The following is a 23,425-nucleotide window of genomic DNA, read 5'->3' on the forward strand; positions in this document are numbered from 1 at the left end:
TGACCTTTTAATGGCACATTAAAATAGTGACTGTTCTTTGCTTGCTATCTGTGGGCCAGGGGCTTTATATAGCATGCTAAACACCTGTGAAAGAACCCTAAAGTATCTATGTTATTCATCCCGTTATACAGATGAAGAATTGAGGGCTCAGAAAGTGGAGTACTTTGGCTAAGTTTACATAGTGATAACATGGGAGACTCCAAATTTAGATCCAGCTTTACTTTACACCCAAAACCTTGTTTTCTTTTTTAAACCAATAGTATGCTGCCTCCCATATATTTCAACTTACTACTAATAACAACAACAACAAAAAAAAACTGCATTTACAGAAGTTACACGTCATAAAGTAGATGATTACATGCATAGAAAGCCCATTGATTGAATTCCCGTACCTGCCATCCAGGATTTGTGTGGATACATTTCGCACACTAGGAAAAAGAATACTGAAGACAGTAAAGTCTCATTTTAACTCTTAGCATCTCAGAAGCAAAACTGTTTTAAATTTTAGAATTTCTTCATATGGTAAAGTCTAAGATATATACTCCTTGATCTAATGCAACAATAAGAAAATTACTAAAGTTCTTAATATTTCTCATAGAATAAAGAGCTTTAGTATAAATTTATATAAATATAGTCCCCCATATTACTTCTTTTCCACCTTGATTCATAATCTGATTTTATCTATACATTGCATTATTGTTAAAATTTTTAATGTTTTCTTCGTATAATAACCATAAAGAACCAAAAGGAAATATTAAGTATTGTGCATAATTATGTCAAATGCTCACCATGGCAGTACTTAGGTACAATAGCCTATTTATATGCTAACATAAGAAATAAAATAACATTTTTATCAGATTTGAAAATATTGCTCAATTTAAAAAAATCTTTCTAAAATATCTTTAAAAAGTAATAGTTGCAGAGAATTAGAAGTGTTTGATCAGTTTGTGTTGAGTTTAGTTCTAGTCTTAGTGAACAAACGCTTCCTATATATTCAGTGCATCCTTATACTGGTGCATTTTTCTTATGCATTTCTAAATTTTCACATAGTTTGTGTTGAGATAGGAGGTAGGAATACTGCCTTAATTTGGAATTCCATAACAGCAAAAAGTAAGAGATATTTCAAAATAATGACAAAGTCAATTTGCAAAGTTGAAAAGTAGAGTAGAAAAATATTTAAGGAGGTTTGCATGTAGGATTCATACTCATGGAAAGAAGATGAAAAATAACCAGAAAAGTGTTTCAAATATATTCATATAAAAATATCATCTGATATACAATGAGTTTTTATTCTACAGGCAAAATTTATTTATAAAAGTTTAGCTTATTAGAAGTCAAAAATACCTTAATTGGAGCCTTAATAGCAAGCCTTAATCCACCCTCATCAAAACTATTATATTCTTCTAATACAGGGACAACTCACTAAGGACATTTCATGCAGACACGGCAGAGATAGAGAAAGCAGGCTCGCACTTAAAATCCGAAGTCTTTGTGCATGACTTGTGTTTTGTAATTGTACCACCTTATATTTAGTTGGTACATTTACACTAATAACTTGACCATAAAATCTCATGTGAATATGAAATTTGAGAATGTAAAGGGATCTAAAGATGACTGAGAGAACCCTGTTCTTATATAGATGCAAATATCTGTAGATTAAGAAGGTTGAGTGACTCACACAGCTAACTAATCATAGAGACTGGATGAGAATGTGGTCACTTTGACCATGCTTCAATAAAGATACAGAAGACTCTTGCAGATTTTTCTAGTTGGGGGCTCACATTCATCTAACAGCTTACTTTGTGGTGGTAATGACCCCAAATCACAGCCATGACCCCAGAAGAATAACTTATTTTCTGTGGGAGGTGGAGGGAGGGCGGCATATGTAACTCATTTAGCCCTGGGTTGAATACTTAAGCCCTGGCTTAGTGACACTCTGCTAGTTTACTGACTGGAAACAAAACACCCAAATAGAAATTTTTCAAAGTAATAATAAATGCTTCTCGTGGTTCCATGGCATTCCAGAATTCAGGATTATTGGAATTTCTGATAACTCAGTTACATAGAAGCGTGAATAACAGAGGGAAACATATTTGTGCAGAGATTTTAATTCTTTATATATTTTTACTTCATTGGATCAAGGTTTTGGTTCAGGAAGTTAAAAAGTATTCTAAAGTGTCTGTGTCCTCTATGCACTCCCCATTTTATTGAGCACAAATCACACTATCAAGTGGCAAATGGTCCTTGTGGTTTTTTTAATTATTTATTTATTTATTTCAGAGAGATTATTTTCTGGATGCATGGATTGTGGAGTAAATCACATCTCCAGAGTAGGCTAAGGGAATCTTAAATCTTTTACTGCATCTAAGCTATACTGCAGGTGTGTGACTTTTGGTTAAAGATGAATCCACATTGCTATAATATCCCACAGGGAGTATATTGATTAAACTTTATCTCATCTATTGATCATAGTAAAACTTACAGAAGCTGCTGTTGGAGAGACAAAAATCTCAAATACATTTGTTTTAACTCTCACACTCTGTATCTAGAAGTATCTAAAATATGGCAACTGGAAAGGTCTCCTAAACTTTAAGCCAACTGATATTTCTCTGAGTAAATCACTGTAAAAATAGATTTCCATTATGTAAATTTTAAGTTAATTTCTTACAGTGAAATGGACAGACTATAATGAAAGCAATAGGTGCCTCTGAGGAGTGGAATTTTATTATTGAAATGAAAAATAACTTTCCAATGCACTTTAACATGACTAATAATTATCTTGAGTCTATGCCCATATAGTCAAAGCAGAATGGAGTGTCAGATGATGAACTGGGTAATTTGTTTAAAGTTGCTTCTGTTAAGAGAAACGCTTGAATCAAGGGAATCATTACTGAGATTCACTGCTATCACCATAACTTGTCTGCAGATTTGTTGGTCCATAAATTCTAATTTGAATAATGAACTTTCATCATATTTAAGTATAATGCATTTTATCTTTATTTATTTCATCAATACATTTTTGTAGAAATATGAAATGATGCATATGTTGTATGACAGGAAAGAAGGTGGTTGTAGGAATAAACGTTATAACCCAGAATTGTACGCTATGATGGCAACCTTACAAGGAAATCTCCTTTGCTATATGGGCCCATTTACATGCCAATGGGAAATTAGTTAAGGTTTGCATAGGGAACTGGTCTAATTAGAGGGTCCTTAAGGACTACTGGCCAAAATCTGAGCTGGCATAAGATTAAACTGTATTTGCTCTAGTCTATAGCCAGGAGATTACCAGTTCCTCACAGACAGCATCTTATTGATCATTGATCATTAAATTTCCCAAATAGCATTTAATATAGATATCATCTTGATGATAATTTCACTCAGGATGCAGTGAACATTTAGTGGTGATAAGGATATAATGGTGTGTCATAATCATCATAATAGAGTAATCCTTGTATCTCTTCAACATTTCCTCCCTCCTACTACCCCTTTGGCCACATATGCCTGTGAATTTGTCCCAGGAATTAACTAGATGTACAATGGAGTTTCACTGTATTACATTTTAAAATAAAATGCAGACCTAGGAGTTCAGTGAAATGCTGTGGGAATTATAAGGGAATCTGTCCCTTTTTCAGTATTTAGGTATCTCTCGATCACAGAGGAAAGTAAGCTAAGCTCTCACTCTTAAAAAAAAAAAAAGGAAGTTTGTTTCCTGAATGATTCTAACAAACTTCAAATATATATATGAAGAATATTAGGAATCTATAAAAATGTCTCTATATGAAAACATACTGGTTTAGATAAGTAAAATATGATGACTTATTGGCCTGATGATTTCTACCAAAATGTATATAAAAGAAGTAAAGGCTACTATGGAATGCCTTAGTTAATTTCACATTATGTATTAACAGGTTCTTCTTTATATTGTTGAATAATTGTTTAGTTTATTTGTTCACTTATGAGGCAAAGTCATACACTTATGCTTCATTGGGTGAAAGAAAAAGAGCTTTACTCTCATACAGTTTTCAAATAAAATGACTCATATGCCCTGAGTAAGGAATGACAAATAATTTAATTTCTGATAGATTTTTTAGAAACAGTAGTTCATGCTATTTATATGGAGATACTTATTCATTCAGTAATAATCCTTATTCAGATCCCAGTGTACTTACATCACTTTGCAAGAAAAACAAAACAGATTCTGAACAAACAAAAAACAGCCCTTACTACTTGTGAACCTTCTCATCAGAATAGACTCAAGATTTCCAAGAAAAAAAAAAAACTCCCTAAAAGACATTAAAACAAATGATATTTCTCTGTTGGAGCCTATCATTTGAGGCTCAAACATAAAATAGTTTCAAATATTACCTCATATAATCCTAGCAATAAAATTTTGATGTAGATCGTATCTGCATTTTGCTTACAGAGAAAGCTCAGAGAGCTGATACATTGATTAAGCCACAGAGCTAATAAGAGGCTTAGCTTGACGAACATTATTTACTTGGTTTCCAAACCTGTGTTAATTTCCTTACTGCTTAACACCATTTTCACACATATGCTAGATCTATTTTAGAATCAAATTTCCAAAGACTTCATCTTTGCATTCTGAATAAACTAAGCCCAATGTCTACAGCTTGTACACAGAGTAAAAGAATATAGATGTTTTCAAAGGGTCTGAAGAGGTCATTACCTCTAAGGTATATGAAAATTGGGGACTTTGTTCTTGGGAAAAGCCCCTGCAACATTCTTTTTTATCTGTGTATCTTCAAGAGCCTATCTATGCATTTAGCCTTTGAAAATGCACTGTGAGTTGAACTTTCCCCACCAAACACCTCTAGTCATCTCTGCTACAAAGAGAGTAGTTACATTTTCTCATGGGCATAGTTGACGATATGATTAAATCATATAAATAAAACATTTATATTTTATTTTAAAGTACGCTCTTATTACTCAAGTGTAACACGATGCATAAGGGCAGTAATATTGATAGGAGCATTAATGTATGGATGAAGAAAAGAACTTCTTTCTCTATCGTATCAAAAGCTACAGCAGGAAGCTTCTCTTTCTCTTTTTCTCTTGCTAGTCCAGTAGTCAATACCAGAAGAACAGTGCTCTGAAAAAGGCCACCCAGTTTTGCAACCAGATTTAACATATCTCACTGTGTCTGTCTCTCTCTTAGTTTTAAATTTTGTGCTTTCTAGATGATCCATAATGGACCTCTCTCTAATTATTACCCTTCAATACTGATCAATTTTTGGGGCACCTGGGCCTCTGGAAAAAGAATATTATGAGAATTTTTGGTGATGTGAGCACAAGTCAAAATCAGTTTTAGTGCACCATGACCCAATTCTTTGGGAAAGCCCAATGACATCACCCTTTCCCACTGTTCTGTAGTATCTGGATTTCGTGACTTTTCTCTGAACCAGTTTTGCTTTATACCTATTCTTCCTGTTTAAATGCCTTCATTAAATTGAACTGTCTTCAATTAACATATAGTTATTGTTAAAAAAATCAACGCAAAATGCTCTATTCCTTGCTTTGTTAACACAGGTTACAAGGGTTATATTCTGGCTCTTCTAACGTTCTTTACATTAAAGGCAGTTGCTTAGGATGCTCTCTAGTTTTGATCTGCACAATGCTATTAATCTTCTATAATGTGTGTGCATGTGTTTCCACAGGTTGTTACAAGATTTCACACCTTAGCACTACGTTCTACATACTCTTTTAACACATTAAGCTTATTAAAGGCATGAAGTTGTATTTCAGTGACATTATACTCTGTTCCAGAAACTATGATGAATTTTGAAATAGTTCCACCACCACAATCATCTATCCTATGTATTTACCAAACTTCTGAGATTTCCTTCATGTTAAAACAGAAGAAGAGTCTCTGTTAATTTTGATGGAAATCCCTGCATTTGTTCTCTGGAACCCAATACTGCTCACCTTCTCATAAATTATACATTTTTTTAGATATTTCACTCTTTCAAAAGACTCATTACCTTCAGCAAAGACAGTGCTTAATATCCCCAATAAAAGGGAAAATATGTTGAGTCATTTCTCTGATGGTATATAGCACTACTTTCTCTGGTCTCTGTTCTCAGGTAAAGATCTCCAGTAAAATATTGTGACTCCTGGGCTTCGTATATTCACATTCAATAGAGTCTTGAGTCCACTATTAAAAAAAAAAAAAAAAAAAACACTTTATATTTTATAGAAACTATTCTTTTTTCAAGTTAACTAACGATGCCCATCTTCCGAAATCCAATCAACCCTTACGAACTTCACTCAGCCTTTTAATAGAATTCACTATAATTGTTCACTTAGAAATACCTACCTTTCTTGGCTTCTGTGCAATCCGATTCCCACTTTCTTTCTTCCCTTAGACTCTTCCTCTCCTTGCGCCTGCTCACGGACAGATGCTGGGCTGCTTTTGGCTCAGAAGTATGGGTGTTGTAGAGCTCAATATTTCACTTTTCTCCTACAGTTCTCTCCCTGATGAAATTATACTCTTCCCATTACCTTAAATTTAGGCTGATATATCTCAAATGGATATTTACTGTTCAGAAAACTCGATCTCCACACTCATATCCAATTCTCTGGCTTTTATTCCACATGTTTATCTAATTGACTTCTAAGGCATAACATATCAAAATCATTGATTTCTCCCAAATTATTTTTCTCCCAAAGGGAGTTATTTTTCCCTCTACCTCTATCCAGCTCCATAAATAGGCTTATCAGTTACCTGGTAGATGAAACACACACACACACCACCACCACCACAGGAAAAACAAGTCATTTGTAATTTCTCCCCTTTACTAATTCCATTCCAATAAAGATTTCTATAGGCTGTACCAATACATACTGTTAGTTTATACAGTTTTTTCCATTTTCTTCCTTTTCTCACCTTTTGTTACAAGACAACACTATTTCTTTTCTGAATAGTTAACTTTCTGCAGTCTAAGAGTCAAAGTAGCCACTATGATTTTTCCAGCACGTAAATAAGTACATATTTCCTTTGTTTAAAAATCCCCCTTTTGGGTGCTTGGGTGGCTCGGTTGGTTGAGAGTCTGACACTTGGTTTCAGCTCAGGTCATGATCTCAGGGTTTGTGAGACCAGATCCTGCATTGGGCTCCTGCTGACTGCTTCCTACTCGGGATTCTTTCTTCCTTTCTTTATGCCCCTCCACTGCTCACTCACGTGTGTGTGCACTTTCTCTCTCAAAATAAATAAGTAAACTTTAAAAAAATCTCCTGTTCCTCTTTTGAAAAGGTAAGAACTATCTACCATGTGGTACACAGATTGCTTATCCTACCCCCAGCCACAGACCTCATTCTATCTGGCTAGCCACAGTGAAACACACGCTGTTTCTTAACCTAACCAAGTTATTGTTTTAATTCGGATATTTGCGCTTTGGTTTCTTGTATTGCAAATATTCTTCCCCTAGTTTTTTGTACCTAACCAATTCATTTTTGTTCTGCAGATCTAGATGAAAAATTATTTTTAAAAATTTTTTTAAATGTTTTATTTATTTCTAGGAGAGAGAGAGAGAGAGAGAGACAGCATGAGCAGGGGAGGGTCAGAGAGAGAGGGAGTCACAGACTGAAACAGGCTCCAGGCTCTGAGCCGGCAGTCAGCACAGAGCCCGACGCGGGCCTCGAACCCACGAACCGCGAAATCATGACCTGAGCGAAAGTCGGACGCTTAACCGACTAAGCCACCCAGGCACCCCAGTAGATGAAATATTACTTAAGCTGAAGTTAAGGAAAGAGGGAAAATATTAGAGATTTAAGGAGAGGAGAAAACACTCTTCCTTAAATAGTTCTAGAAATAGTTTGGAACATTTATAGAACATACAATGATTGTTCACTATATTTTGCTTTGTATTTATGTTAATAAACTGTTGCTGGATAACATAAAACTCCAAAATTTAGGGATATAGATTTATAGCCACTGTGTGTGTGTGTGTGTGTGTGTGTGTGTGCGCGCGCGCATGTGCGTGTGTGTGTGTGTGTGTGTGTGAGAGAGAGAGAGACAGAGAGAGAGAGAGAGAGAACTAGCTGCAGATCAGCTGAACTAGTGAACTAGGCTGGGTTTTGTTTGCCAGCACTTTTGACTCCAATGCGTTCAATCATCCATCTGCTCATTTACTAGGTAGCTCCCCTCTAGGATGGGGTACCTGAACGGGGACAACTTTGTCCTTGTGTGTCTCATCTTCCTTCTGGGATCAGAGGATCAGCCGCAGCATGTCCCTTTTGTGTCAGTGGGTCAGTGGCAGAACATAAGGAGGAATATGCCATGTCTCAGGAAATCTTGCCCCAAATATGGAATAGAACATCATCACTGTCAACTCATTCTTCTTTTTTTGAAATTTTTATTTAAATTCCAGTTAGTTAACATCCAGTGTAATATTAGTTTCAGGTGTGCAATTTAGTGATTCAACACTTACAACACCCGGTGCTCATCTATTTGCTAAAGGAAGCTGGACACCAAAACTAACATGAAAGAGCTCTACATTTCAGCATTGGAGAGGGAAGATGATTTGTGGCCAATAATGAGACCTACCTCCCATTTATTTGTTTTCTCATTTTTATCACTAAACAAGGGGAGGGCCTAGGTGATAGAGATACTATGGTAGTTAACTGAAATGTTTTGTTTTTTATTTTATATGACTCTTCAAATCTAAACTATAATGAAACTCCAGAATAAACACCTGATGTCTCCTGTTATCCTAAAAATTTTGTCCATATAGAAATGAGAAGTTTCACTAAGGGTTTAGTTTTTAGGAGACACTTGGGTGGCTTGGTTGATTAAGCATCTGACTCCCAAATGCTGCTCAGGTCATGATCTCATGGTTATAGGATGGAGCCCCACATCAGGCTCTGCATTGACAGTGTGGAGCTTGTTTTGGATTCTCTCTCTCTCTCTCTCTCTCTCTCTCTCTCTCTCTCTCTTTCTCTCTCTGTCCCTCCACCTGCCCCGGCAAGTGCTCTCTCTCTCTATCTCAAGGGGGGGAAAAAAGGTTAGTGTGTTTCCTTCCAAGGTACTATAGACTTCTCTGAGGCAGTATATTTTTTTCTCTCCATTATTAATCCCTCTGTTTCTAGTATCTACCATTCAATTCACGAAGTTCAGAAGGGTGTTTTTCTCAAGTTGAATTAGTAATTAAACTAAACATTAATTAAGGGCTGGCAGATAAAAATAATTGATGTCAGCTCTATGCAAATATAAGGATGCCAGGCAAATCTTAAAAGGCAAATATAGAAACTAAAAATATACATTTAATATTTGAATATATCTGGTTTAATACTACCCTTGTTTTAGTTTTATTTGCTGTCTTCATTATATCCTTGAGTAAAAGGAAGGATTATCTCTCTCTTTCCCTAGATACTTCATTGACCACAGTGCTGAAGATGACAGATTTTTCAACATTGATGCCAGTACTGGGACCATTAGAACCACAAAGGTTCTTGATAGAGAAGAGACTCCATGGTACAACATCACAGTCGCTGCTTCAGAAAATGGTAAAGTACTTTATGTATCATAAAAAAAGATGTCACTTATACATGAAGATTTATACTGAGATTTTCTCAGGCACAGGGCTCTCACCATTTTTCTTTGAGGCGCCAGCATCTAGCAGAGCGTACAGAACATATAACATGCAGTTACTCATTGTCCGATCTAGTGAATAAATCATATACCTCTCTCTCTCTCTCTTTTTTTACATCCCAGCATACAGATGGAAAATGGACATCACGGAACATTCCTACCCCATCCCTGAGTCAAAGTATTTGGTTTGCCTCCTAATCGTGAGGCCTGCTCTGCACCTTGCACTGCTTGCCTAACATGAAAAAAGGTGCTATGCACATTAATACGAAAGATTTTTGGAGACATATTTATATTTCTTTTAGGCATATACCCGGAAGTGAAATAGCTCTGTCGTGTGGAAACTCTGTATTTAATTATCTGATGAACTGCCAGCCTGTTTTCCAAAGTAGCTACATTTTACATTCCCAAAAGCATTGGAATGTTCCAATTTCTCTATATTATTACCCATATTTATTGTTATGTATCTTTTGATTATAATCATTCTAGTGGGTGTGAGGTGGTAGTTCCTTATGGTTTATGCACTTTTATAATGTCCCCTGTTACCAATCAATAATTAGACTACCCCAGCTTTTTATATTCTGCCTGAAATTTTATGTTTTTACATCTGCAAAATTAGCTCAAGTGGCTTCCATTTAGATAATTTTCTTCAGCATAATACTCTCTTTGAAAATAAGCATTCACTAATTACTTTCAAATGAGTGTTATAAAGAATACATGAGTGGGTTCATTTATGATCATTTGGGTTAATTTTCATTTTCAAAATAACCAGACTAGGACTGGAATTACATGTTCTTTGTCACCTAATGACAAATAAATGACTGTCAAATGACAGGAGCTCATTCAATATCAGTTGCAAAAATAAAGGAATTAATGGATTAGTATATCCAAGAAATGATGAGGACGTTGAAAAGATTCAGGGAAGATTGTGTGGTTTTGGGGAACAGGCTCCAAGTAGAGAAGATGGAAGGAAAGAATCTCTAGAGAAAATAATATTTGTCAGAAAAGAAAAACACCAGGAACTGACTTTAAAATAACTTCTAGTTTAACTCCAGGAGTATTTCAGTCAGAAACCATACTTTAGATTGTTTCTAAATCTCACCTCAATCCTAAGAATATTTGTATCAAGTAGGAACAAATTTATGAATATACATGAGTACATGTATACCATGAAAATTATATTAGTTGCAATCATTACCAAAGGAAATGCCCATTTTTACTTAAATAATGTCTTAAATATATACTTAATAAATTCTTTTTTTCTTTTCTTTCTTTTTTTTTTCTTTTGCTATTTGTTAGTAATTCATATGGAAATCAGTTACTACTTATCTACAAAGTAAAGCAGTATAATAGATTGTATTATCCTGGATTTTATGGATGATAATTTTAATATCCTCAAAGCCTCAGGGACACCTCAGTAAGCATTACTAAAAATAATGTAACCCTAATTATAAATAGGCATGTAGAAAGAATGAGAAATAGTGAAGATTTCATAGCCGTATTGGAGACTTGTGTAGGAAGTGCACTTTCATGTACTGATTGCTTGTGATAAGTGCCTTATTAAATATCACTGGGCACCCTTCCATTTATAGTTATTTGTAAGCATTAACCTTAAATTCAGCCACATTACCGAAGCATTTACTAATATATTCTGTTTTGGAAACATACTTGATGCTTTTTATAAACTGAAGTTTTTCGAGGCTTTATTTTTTGGTGGAACACTTGTAGGGTCCACAGCAAAGGGAGAGGTCGGTGCAGAAATTTCCCAAATAGCCCCGGGCCTAAACACGTCGGGCATCCCTCGTTCTCAGCCCCTCCACCAGTGTGATACACTTGTCACAACTGACGAACCTACACTGATACATCATAAAGTCTAGAGTTTAGGTTGTTTCATTCTTGCTATTCCCTGGGTTTAGACACAGGTATGACAGCATGTATTCATTATTATAGTGTCATGCATGGTATTGTCACTGCGCTAAAATCCCCACATACACCGCTTATCCATCTCTGCTCACTCTGATTTACGATAGCCACTGATTTTTATTGGCTCCATAGGTTTTCCTTTTCCCAAATGTCATATGGTTTGAATCATACAGTAAGTTGCCTTTTCGGATTGGCTTTTTCCCTTAGTAATATAGGCACACTTAAGGGTCTTCCATGCCTTTTCATGGCTTAATAGTTCATTTCTTTTTTTTTTTTAATGTTTTATTTATTTCTGAGAGAGAGAGAGACAGCGTGAGTGGGGGAGGGTCAGAGAGAGAGGCAGACAGAATCCGAAACAAGCTCCAGGCTCTGAGCTGGCTGTCAGCACAGAGCCCGACGCAGGGCTCAAACCCATGAGTCATGAGATCATGACCTGAGCCAAAATTGGACACTTAAATGACTGAGCCACCCAGGTACCTCAGTTTTTGTATGGACAGAAGTTTTCAGTTTCTTTGGATAGATACCAAGGAATTGAAATTACTGGATCGTATGGTAAGGGTATATTTGATTTGTAAGAAAATGACAAACTGTCTTCCAAAGTGGCTATGCTTTTTTTCCCATCAATGAATGAGAGTTCCTGTTGTTCTATATCTTCGTCAGCATTTGCTGTTGTTAGTGTTCCTGGATTGGACCACTCTGAGTGAGGTATGTAGTGGTATCTCATTGTTGCTTTAATTTGCATTTCTCTGATGATATAAATATCTAACATCGTTTCATACATTTTTTGCCATCTGTATATCTTCTTTGATGAGGTGTCTGTTAAGGTCTTTGGCCCATTTTTTAATCAGGTTTTGTTTTCTTATCAGTAAACATTAAAAGTTCTTTGTATGCTTTAGAAAATACTCCTTCATCAGATGCATATTTTACAACTATTTTCTCCCAGTCTGTGTTTTGTTTTGTCATTTGTTTGATGTTGTCTTTTGCAGAAATGAAATCAGGTTTTTAAAAATCTTCTTAATATAAGTTTTGGAGGAGCTTGGTGTTCTATGGAATGACATGTAGAAGTTAATTTCTTTTTAATTTGAGAGAGAGAGAGTTGTGTGAGTGGGAGGAGGGGGAGAGAGAGAGAGAGAGAGAGAGAGAGAGAGAATCTCAAGCAGGCTCCATGCTTAACACGGAGCCAATACGAGGCTCAGTCTCATGACCATGAGATCATGACCTCAGCCAAAATCAATCCAGAGATGACTGAGACACCCAGGTACCCCTAGAAGTTAATATTTTAAATACTTTTTTTTAGCCTACCTAGAGTTTTGTGCAAGTAAGAGAACAGTGCCCCTTCTAGGAAGTTGAGGCAATGCACCAGAATAGGATTTAAGACTAAATGAGACCAAGCCACATCTGTGCACAGGGGGGAAATATATTTCTTTCTTCAGCTGAACAGGCCACTTATAAAGGGATCAGTCTGAGAGTATAGGGTGGCATAAAAAGCATGTGGGCCTCTGAACATGTAGGTAGGGTCCAAATGCAAAGCCACTCTTATTTACATGGTATTTGGTTTTGCTCTCTTTTCTTCTTTGGTTCTAAGTCAACTCAGCTGCCCAGTCAAATAGTAAAGGCAGAAAACATGTGTCTGGTCCATAAAAGTCTTCCTAGCTGCTGCTAAATATAACTAAAAGATATATATTTTTTTGGTATGGTATACTTTCACAGACATGTCATCCTAATAAAAATCTCTGAAATAGAGAGGACAGGCATCATTTTCACTTTGTAGATAAAGAAATTGAGACTCATACAAAATATGAATCTAGATAGTTTGGTTCCTAGAGCTGTGCTCTACTGATATGGCTCTTTAGGGAAGCTGATGTTCATTTTTGGACAGATATTTTCACTGATTAAGTTTTATTGTATTATTTATTTTAAAAATTCTTTCTCTGACATAAAATTATCCTCATGACTTTAAAGAAGACACTAAGAATTAGATAAATTCAATAAGCTGTCTTTGATTAGAGAAATAGAAAGTGTTGTAGTCTCATCACATAGCATAGTTCTTGGAGAACTAAATACCGGGAATATTTCTGTACAGGCAACAATGCCTTCCGTTCATATGGTCCATAATGCAGCTATTTAGTCATTTCCATTACATTCCTATTTTGAGGTAACAAATAACCACATGATTTCCATAGGTCGAGGTCCAGGAGGGTTCCACTGGATTCCTTGCCTAGGGTCTAGCAAGACAGAAGTCAGGTGTCAGGTGGGATGGGCTCTTAGCTGCAGATTGGGAAAGAATCTGCTTTAATCTCATTCTTCTTGTTGCCAGAGTCTACTTCCTTGGGATGTAGTTGTCAGGTCTCCATTTTCTGCCCATCCTCAGCTAGAGTAGCTTTCTCCTAGAGACTGCCTGCATTCTTTCTCATGTGGTCCTTACCTTCTTCAAAAGAGCAGCAGTGTGTGAGTCCTTCTCATGCTTTGACTTTCCCTTCTGCTATCAGCTGGAGAAAGTCTCTGTTTTCAAAGGCTTTCACCCACTTGGGTCAGGCTCACTTGGATAATCCCTTTATTTTAAAGTTGACTGAATTGGGACTTTATCGACATCAACAAAATCCTTTCACAGCAGTACCTACGCTCATGTTCGATTGAATAACCAAGAAACAGAATCTCATGCTGCCATCTATAGAATTCTGCCTCTGATGACCCTAAAATACCTTAAAAAGGGCGGGGGGGAAAGCTTGTTCCTTTTACTAGATAATAAATGTTCTTTATATGCTTATGGCCTACTTATTTGCTATGGCCTACCCTTCCTGTGATATGACTCCCTATTAAAATAGTGGCACTAGTAGGTACTCAATAAATAGTTCCTTTTTTTTAAGTTTTTAAATGTTTTTTTTATTTATTTCTGAGAGAGAGAGAGAGACAACATGAGCAGGGGAGGGTCAGAGAGAGGAGGAGATACAGAATCTGAAGCAGGCTCCAGGCTCTGAGCTAACTGTCAGCACAGAGCCTGACATGGGGCTCAAACCCACAAACTGTGAGATTATTGACCTGAGCCAAAGTAGGATGCATAACTGACTGAGCCACCCAGGTGCCCCTCAATAAATAGTTCTTAATATATTTTTCTCAATTAAATAGCTACTATCTTCCTCCATTTCCTTATTTATGCCTAAATTCAAGATATGTTTATCCTTATCTTCACTGTTCTTCAGGACCTGACATTATGGTCATAACTTACTAATAGCTAAATCCAATTAATACTTTTCATTTTTGATCTCTCCTTGATATCCTTGCCACATTTTCACTTGGCGTTTTCTACTTTCTTAGCAACAATTCTAGTACTTTGATATGGTATAATTTATCATTTCTATCCTAAAGTATATATTAACTCACTCAAGATGTATTAACAAATGATACTTGCTAAGTTTGTCCTATGTTAGGCACTAATGATATTGAGGATCCTATTTCACTTTTGAAGAATTCAAGAATATTATGCAAAGACAAGATAGATAATTGCATTAAAGATAATTGTTCTGGTAATAAGGTTTATAGGGGTTAGGAGACATAAAATCATGGTAGTTTCATCTCTCTCAGAGAATCAGCAAAGGTTTCATATAGCAGATAAAGCATCAGTTCAGTCTTGAGATGAAGGATGAGTAAGGTTAGCCTGAATTCTGTTTCCAACTGTACCTGTATTCATCAGGTTCTACAAAGAAACAGAACCCATAGGATTCAAAACCAGAAGGATTCAGAACCAATAAAGAGATTTATAAGGATTTGGCTCATGTAGTTATGGAGGATGGGAAGTCCAAAATTTTCAGAGCCAATGACCAAGGTCAAGTCTAAAAGCCAAAACCAGGAAGAGTCCGTATCTCAGTTTAAAGGTAATCAGGCAAGAGAATTTTCTCTTATTTAAGAGAGGGTCAGCCTTTCCTTCTAGTCAGGTCTTTAACTGATTGGATAAATCACATTATGAAGAACAATCTACTTAAGTCTACCAATTCAAATGTTAAATTTAATTCAAAAACACCCTCCTAGAAAGAAACAGAATACTGTCTGACCAAATATCGGGACACATCATGAATTAGAAACTTATTGTAGTTCAGTATCTAGGGTTTTATCAGGCTCCCTAGGTAGTTTTCATGCATGCTTAAGTTATAGAACTACTGACTAATGCAATTGCTTGTGTTTTTTTTTTTTTTTTTTTTTTTTTAAGATTATTTTTAGGGGCGCCTGGGTGGCTTAGTCGGTTAAGCGTCTGACTTTCGCTTAGGTCATGATCTCGCAGTTCGTGGGTTCGAGCCCCACGTCGGGCTCTGTGCTGACTGCCAGCTCAGAGCCTGGAGCCTGTTTCAGAGTCTGTGACTCCCTCTCTCTCTGACCCTCCCCTGCTCATGTTGTCTCTCTCTCTCCTAGAAATAAATAAAAAAACATTTAAAAAATATTATTTTTAAAAGAGAGAGAGAAAGAGGGAACACAGGAGAGCGGAAGAGGGAGAGAGAGAGAATCTTAAGCAGGCTCCATGCTCAGCAGGAGCCTAACACAGGGCTCAATCTCAGGGCCCTGGGATCATGACCTGAGCTGAAATCAAGAGTCAACACTCAAACACTGACCGAGCCAACCAGGTGCCCCATGACTTATGTGATTCTAATGTACATTGATTTTAAGAAACATTGCTTCCAATCGCAATTTAATTTATCTCATAGCTCCATTTAGTACCAATCCCAAAGGCATCAGTACACGCACATGACCTGCATGCCTAAGAAACTAATGCTGCGCAGAATACGTGCAGCTTTTCCTTATAAAACTTGGCCCTCTCTGTTCTCAGCTTCATTCTCAGGAAAAAAATGTCTATGGCACTTTTATGGAACAGATCCTCATGTTCTTTCAGTAATTTTATAATCCTTTCATCCGTCACTGCCCTCTTCTCATTTTGTTCTGATTTACAAACATCTATTTACTTTTAAGAACTAGTTCATATGTCACAGCATTTCTGAAATTTTGTTCAGTTTCTCAGGCAAATTTTACAGTTCCTCCTATGCTCTCACTTGATGAATAACTTCATAGAGCGCTTATCACTTATTAGGTTTAAATATAACACTTATCACATTTTATTATAATATTTTTCACCTCTACTAGATTGTGAACATCTCACATCCAGGAATCAGGTCTAGTTTATTTCTGTGTATCATAGCATTCACAAATAATAAGAATATTTCCTGACACTTCAAGTTGTATTAAATACGTGAATGTTGTTTGTCCTTCATTTCTTTATCTACCTTATCTGCCCAAATACTTATGATTGCCAAACTATATATATTTCCCTTTTTGCCTTAAATATCCTATTTGTCCTTATTCTGTGCACTGAATATGAGAGCCTACGCCACCTGATTGATACACAAAAATCAGACCCCTATTGTTCATTCCTTGCCTGACAGTTGTTAGCAAAACCCAGGGAGATACTACTTTAGTACATACCTCTGATGAGTCCAAAAGGTTCCCCTCTTAACCAGAGTGCACAAGTTAAAACAATAACATTACTTGTTTTATGCATTGTTACAGTATTCGCCTCGGCTGTTTTATTTCCTTAAACAAAATAAGTACATAACCCAGTCTAGAAACCAAAGTGTACATGCTGTTTACAGTAAAACCTTGCTTTGGGAGCATAATTCATTCTAGAAACATGCTTGTAATCCAAAGCACTTGTACATCAAAGTGAATTTCCCCATAAGAAATAATGGAAACTCAGATGAATCATTTCACAACCCCAAATATTCCTATAAAAATGATTGCAATACTCTAACTCTAAGTAATACAGAAAATGCAAAATATAGGGCCCCTGGGTGTCTCAGTCAGCTAAGTGTCTGACTTCCCCTTAGGTCATGATCTTGCAGTCTGTGAGGTTGAGGACCACGTTGGGCTCTGTGCTGACAGCTCAGAACCTGGAGCCTGCTTGGAATTCTGTGTCTCCCTCTCATTCTGACCCTCCCCTGCTCACATTCTGTCTCTGTCCCTCTGTCTCTCTGAAAAAGAAACATTATTTAAAAGTTTAAAAAATACAAAATATAAAGGAAAATAAACAAATTAACCTGGATTTACCTATGAAAACCTTCATGGCTGGTGTGAGTGAGACAAGAGAGGAGGGTTATTGTGCAGGACAACTTTCATTGTCACTAACGGAATCACTGCTATCTATTTACCCACTGGAATCTTTTCCTGCATGGAGGCCATTGTATATGCTTGCACTGATGTTAACTAAGTACAGTATTAATAAACTCATCATATACTGTATTTAATGTAACTGGCAATAAGGCAGCAGAGGAAAGGGTCTATATCTGCAGGCAACCTGACTGAGAATGAAGCAAAGCATTCCTTAGCTTACTCTTCTCTGGAAAGCAAAGGACTGTCTACAGGTGCTTTGAAGTGACAAAGATACACTAGTGCCAGTTGTGGGCACCTTTCAACATTCTGAAAAATCACTGATTTGTGTCAAACACTATGTCCTGAAACCAAGCATCTGAGCATGGGAGACAATCACCCACAATTCCCAAATCTGGAGAGAGAGAGTAAGAGAGAGAGAGAGAGAGAGAGAAGAACCATTGGGTCAGTTGTAATCATGTGATGTATGGCATCATATACTATTATTGCAAGACATTGCAAGACATTTATCAAGTTAAAATTTACTAGAAATGTTGCTTGTCTTGTGGAACACTCGCAGAACAAGACTCGAAATCCAAGGTTTTACTGCATTTGTTCAATCTATCTAGTTTGTTTTTTTCAATTTTTATGAAAACATATTTAAAGTTTAGGATCCACAAATTTCAAATTTAACCCAACTTAACTTTAGGTGATGTAAGTTAGATTTTATTAACTCATTCCTCATTGCTTTTTAATCTGAAACAAAATTTTGTTAGCAACATCATGTAGGAATGCAAAATTCCATTACTGAAGAGTAGGTGGTTTTAAGCCCCTTGAGCTTTTACATGTTATTTTGCTGTTGTCAGTGTGCTTATTTTGATATATGGAATTTGCCTTTCACAAGTGTGTTCATATTATTAATTTCACCTAACACACAAAACAATCCTATTGAACACTTTTTTTTCCTTAGCACATGAAAGGAAGAGTACCCAAACCAATTGGTGTTGCTTTAACCAACGATCAGAAGTCATACAATAAAATACTCCCATGAAATATATGTTAATGCATGTATATGTCTCCATATTAGTTACCTGTTGCCATGGAGCAGATAACTACAAAATTAGGTAACTGAAATTATTCCAATTTGTTCTAAGATTTAGAAGAAATGTATTGGCCCACATACCTTAAACTTCATAGGTAAATTAGGTTCAAGGTTATGGTGATTTGGGCCCCTGTCTCTGTTTCTCTGTGATGTTTTTTCTTTTCTGCATTCCTTTTTATTTCATGTTTTGCTTTAGTGTTGCTAATTTATAGTAACAAGCACCAAGAACTATACAAACTTGGAATATGGTAACAGTATGGAAGCCACCTTATCTTGGGTCATGCTCGTCCTCATTCACATCCTGGGTGACATAAATTGTCCCTTCAGACATCCATTACAAATATTGCTCCAATTAAGTTTAAACTAATCACTGTTAACTTTTTTTAAAAAATAGTGTTTAATACATAATATGTGCCCATAGTAGATTAATTATGGCAAAACGGTTGGGTTATTCACATTAGCTCAGGACTATCAAGGCCCATTTTTTTTATCTTTATTTTCCAGCAATTTCATTCAAACTTCTTGAATTCTACCCATGGAGAGAATTTTGGTGAGGAAATTATAATAAATTAGAATCTGTTCTTCCATCTTACATCTATTCAAATGTCGATACATTTGAATTCTTAGAAATTACACTATCCCAATCTCAGTGTCACATTCTAGAAGCATTAGAACAAATTTCTTCTTTCCAAAGGAATTGGAAAACTGAAACAATTATATGCAGCACTGCTAGATATTTATTTTTGTAGTTCTCCTTGCTTGTCAAATTTCCAGCACCTTTGCCAATTTCCTTACACTATCAGATAATCTTGCTTGTCTAATGTGTATTCAATAGGAACAATCAGGAAAGGGTTTTCACAGCTTCCAGCCTTCATATCTACCAACCTAACTGAGACTGTGGCCCTTAGTTTTCTTAAATATGGCTCCCTTCCGGTTCCTAGGAGTGAAGTCTCCATTCCATGCTTATGACCACCTCTCCATGGATGCTCTAAGTCCTGACCTTTCTTGTTCACCTGGAGTCACTGCACTGTGAATTATTTCCTTCCTTACATCATTATTTTCCCCTGTCTGATACATTATTCCTCTGTCCTCAAAAACGGGCTTTATATTCTATCTGAAAATAAAACTTATTCAAGTAAACAAAAACTGAAAACCTACTTTGATCTAGTATTTCTCTCTGGATACAACTTTAGTATCCTATTCCCTTTCCTGACAAACACCTTGAAAGGCTTGCCTATATTCAAGCCCTGCACTCTCGATTCCCAGGCTCTTTCAAATCCACTCTACACAGACTTGCCTTTACTACTTCACCAAAATTATACCTGTCCCCCATATTCCAAAATGTAAAGTATAATTCTCTCCTCCATTTGCTCAGCAAAGCAGCTACATTTGGTACACATGACAACTATTTCAAGACACAGGCTCTTACTTTGGCTTATTGACACAGAATTCTCTAGATACTCTTCTTCCTCTGCTGGCTCTTTTATCTGAGTGTGCTTCAAAGTTCCTCCTCATTTCTCCATTTATTGAATAGTGGGACATCCTGATTTGAAAATCTCAGACCTATCTGGAGTTATTGCCCATGTAATCTCATTCAGTCTAGTGGATTTACATAACATCTACCTGTAGATGACTCTCAAACTGAACTATTCATCCATTTTTCCCTTGAATTCCATATGAGCCACTTAGTAACTCCTCTAGGAGATCTCAAACTCAGAATGCTCCAAGTACATATTTTCCTCAAAATCCAATTTCTCTCTGAATCCACTCCTCCAGGGAGTTACCTATCACAATAATAATGGCTATAGTCCAGATTGTTTATGGAAATCACTCAGTGTCATATTTGACTCCTCTTTTCCTCTCATGCTACGCATCCAATTCACAAGAAACTTCTATCGGCTATGCTTTAAAAAGTATCCATAAGTCAACCACTTCATCACATTTTGCTCACTCCCATCTCTGTCCAAATAAGCATCACCCCTCAGCTGGAATACTGCAGTAGCTTCCTCAATGGTATTTTGCACTTAACCCTAGCCTCTTTTAATATCTAGAAAGCTACTTGAATATCCCTTTTAAATAAGTAGTACCATGTAGCTCTCTTATAAGGTACTCCCAAGGAAATTAAGGTTCTAAAACATGACATTCATAATGGGTGACCCAAGTTAGACACACACACACACACCCTGACAAACAAAGGATAAAGGTAATGCATATCTTCTGTTTTCACTTTAGTTCTGGGTCAGGGGAATGAAAATGTGAAAATGCCACCCATTAGAAAACTGTGTATACAATACTTTTTACAAATCATATTAGATCACCTTGGCCCTAATAACTCTGTGACAATAGAAATAGAAAATATGTGATACAGAAAAAAATTCAAACAACCACCATTGAGAAAGTTTAAGTTGCTATTAAATAATGTATTAGAAAGAGAGAAAATTATCTCAAAGGATTCAATTTCAAAAAGATTCGAAAAGAATGATGACAAAGGAAATGATACGCATGAGGACAACTTTCTTTGTAATAACAAAGCTCAAATTTGGGAGAATGGATATCTCAAAATTATTGAGCCTTTTATCTGTGAACCAAATGTATGTTTCTATAGTTATCTAGATATTTTAAACTTATCTTACTAATCTTTGTAGGTTTCAGGATACAGATATTGAGCATATGTTATTTGGTTACATTTTTTCACATTATATTAATTTGGTATTTATTTAAAATTTTATTGTTAAAGAAATAAATGTTAATATACGCTTGTATCCTGTTATATTGCTAAATCTGATATTAGTGGCAGCAGCTTTTTGTACATTATTTGGTCTTTTCTGCATGGATGATGATCTGTGAAATATAGATTTGTTTCTTACTTTGCAATTGACATAACATTTATTTCTTTTTCTGTCTAATTGCTTTAGTGTGATCCTCAAGAGAATTGCTGCAGGATGTATCCCTGCCTTCTTTTTTTTTCTGATCCTTAAGTTAAAACGTTCAATCTTTCACTTATAAGTATGGCAATTGTAGGTTTTTGCTATACAATTAATCAGGTTGAGGAAGCCTCTTCTATTTAGTCTGAGTGTTTTTTTCCTCTCTTAAAATCAAATTCAGGTGTTATGTTTGTTATCTTTTTTTTCTGCATCTATTGAAATAATTATGTGTGTACAATGAATTATATTCATTGATTTTTGAATGGTAAACAAACAGCCTCTCTTCCCGGACTATATTCCATGTGATTATGATGAATGTAATATCAAAGCTGGAGGCAATCCTGGGAGGTTAGGCATCTCTCTTCTCTCAGGGAACATCATTCCATGTCTGTTTGCCAGAGTGGAGGAAGACATTATCTTCATATAATTTCAGTTTTATAGCTTTATGTAAGCTGGTTAGTCTGGTGTCAGTTGCTATTTCCTAGCCAAAATCCAAAGTTTACTTTCTGAAAATCTATTTAAAATCCTGATGGGCTTCTGGGTGGCTCAGTTGGTTAGGCGTCCCACTTTGGCTCAGGTCATGATATCATGGTTCGGTTTGTGAGTTCAAGTCCCACGGCGACCTCTGTGCTGACAGCTCAGAGCCTGGAGACTGTTTCGATTCTGTGTCTCCCTCTCTCTCCTCTTCTCCCACTCTTGCACATGCTCTTGCTCTGTTGCTCATGCACTCTTGCTTTCTCTCTCTCTCTCAAACATTAAAACAAGAAAATTAAAAAAAAAAGAAAGAAAAGAAGATCCTGTTAAACTTGTCTTTGTAATTATTTAATTTATTTAAATTATTACACTAAGTGATGTCACATTATGAGCATAATTGAGTCAAGATTTGTGTAGTTCAAACTTAAGTTTTCCTAAGACTTGGTAAAGGTGATTTTAACTAAAAAGAGAAAAAGTTGTCATTTTGGAGAAAATAAGACCATTATAAAATTTTAGGGAGTTTCATTACAATGCTGCTTGGCTTAAAACTTCTTTGAACATATCTTCATGTTCTTCCTTTACTTGGAACAAATTTGGGACCCATAGATAATGCAGTGAGTGTGATTTCTTTCACGAATTGTGATGTTGAACCAAATAGCAGTTACATGCTCAGAGATAAGACGTTATATGGGGTGCCTGGGTGGTTCAGTTGGTTAAGCATCAGACTTTGGCTCAGGTCATGATCTCACGGTTGGTGGGTTCGAGCCCTGCGTCGGGCTCTGTGCTGACTGCCAGCTCAGAGCCTGGAGCCTGTTTCAGAGTCTGTATCTCGCTCTCTCTCTGACCCTCCCCTGCTCAGGCTGTTTGTCTCTGTCTCTCTCAGAAATAAATAAAACATTAATTTTTTTTTTTAAAAAGACGTTATCTGTACCTCAAAGTTTACAGATTCGTGAATGATTAGATATTCAGATATTTTAATACAAATATTTGACATATATATGTATTATTTTCATTAATGATGTCATATGTTAGCTGTTTTGCTATAATTAACAAAATCATTTTCAAATTCTGATTGTATCTGATAAGAAAATAATTATTATCCTTACATTGCTCACCCCCTTAAAAATGCAAAATAATGGTGGTTCTATTAGTGAACTTCTGGGGAAGCATAAAAAATATGATTGCAAATGTAATTTCAAAGGACAGCATGATAGTTGACTATGGACAACCTGGATGAATAAAGATGGAAAATAAAGGTAAAAAGTGAAT

At 36.1% G+C, this 23,425-nt stretch overlaps 1 protein-coding gene across 3 annotated transcripts in view; it reads left to right on the forward strand.

Annotated features, from left to right (window-relative positions):
• The window catches only part of CDH18 (cadherin 18), a 603,216-nt gene that overhangs the window by 528,564 nt on the left and 51,227 nt on the right, over positions 1 to 23,425 (forward strand). For all 3 annotated transcript variants that reach the window (XM_039219788.1, XM_039219789.1, XM_039219790.1), the window contains exon 8: positions 9,389 to 9,525. In XM_039219788.1, the coding sequence (XP_039075719.1) occupies positions 9,389 to 9,525 (137 nt within the window). The remainder of the gene's footprint in view (positions 1 to 9,388; positions 9,526 to 23,425) is intronic.

This window comes from Hyaena hyaena, unplaced genomic scaffold (genome assembly GCF_003009895.1).
Source record: "Hyaena hyaena isolate Hyena2069 unplaced genomic scaffold, ASM300989v1 scaffold_843, whole genome shotgun sequence".
NCBI lineage: Eukaryota > Metazoa > Chordata > Mammalia > Carnivora > Hyaenidae > Hyaena > Hyaena hyaena.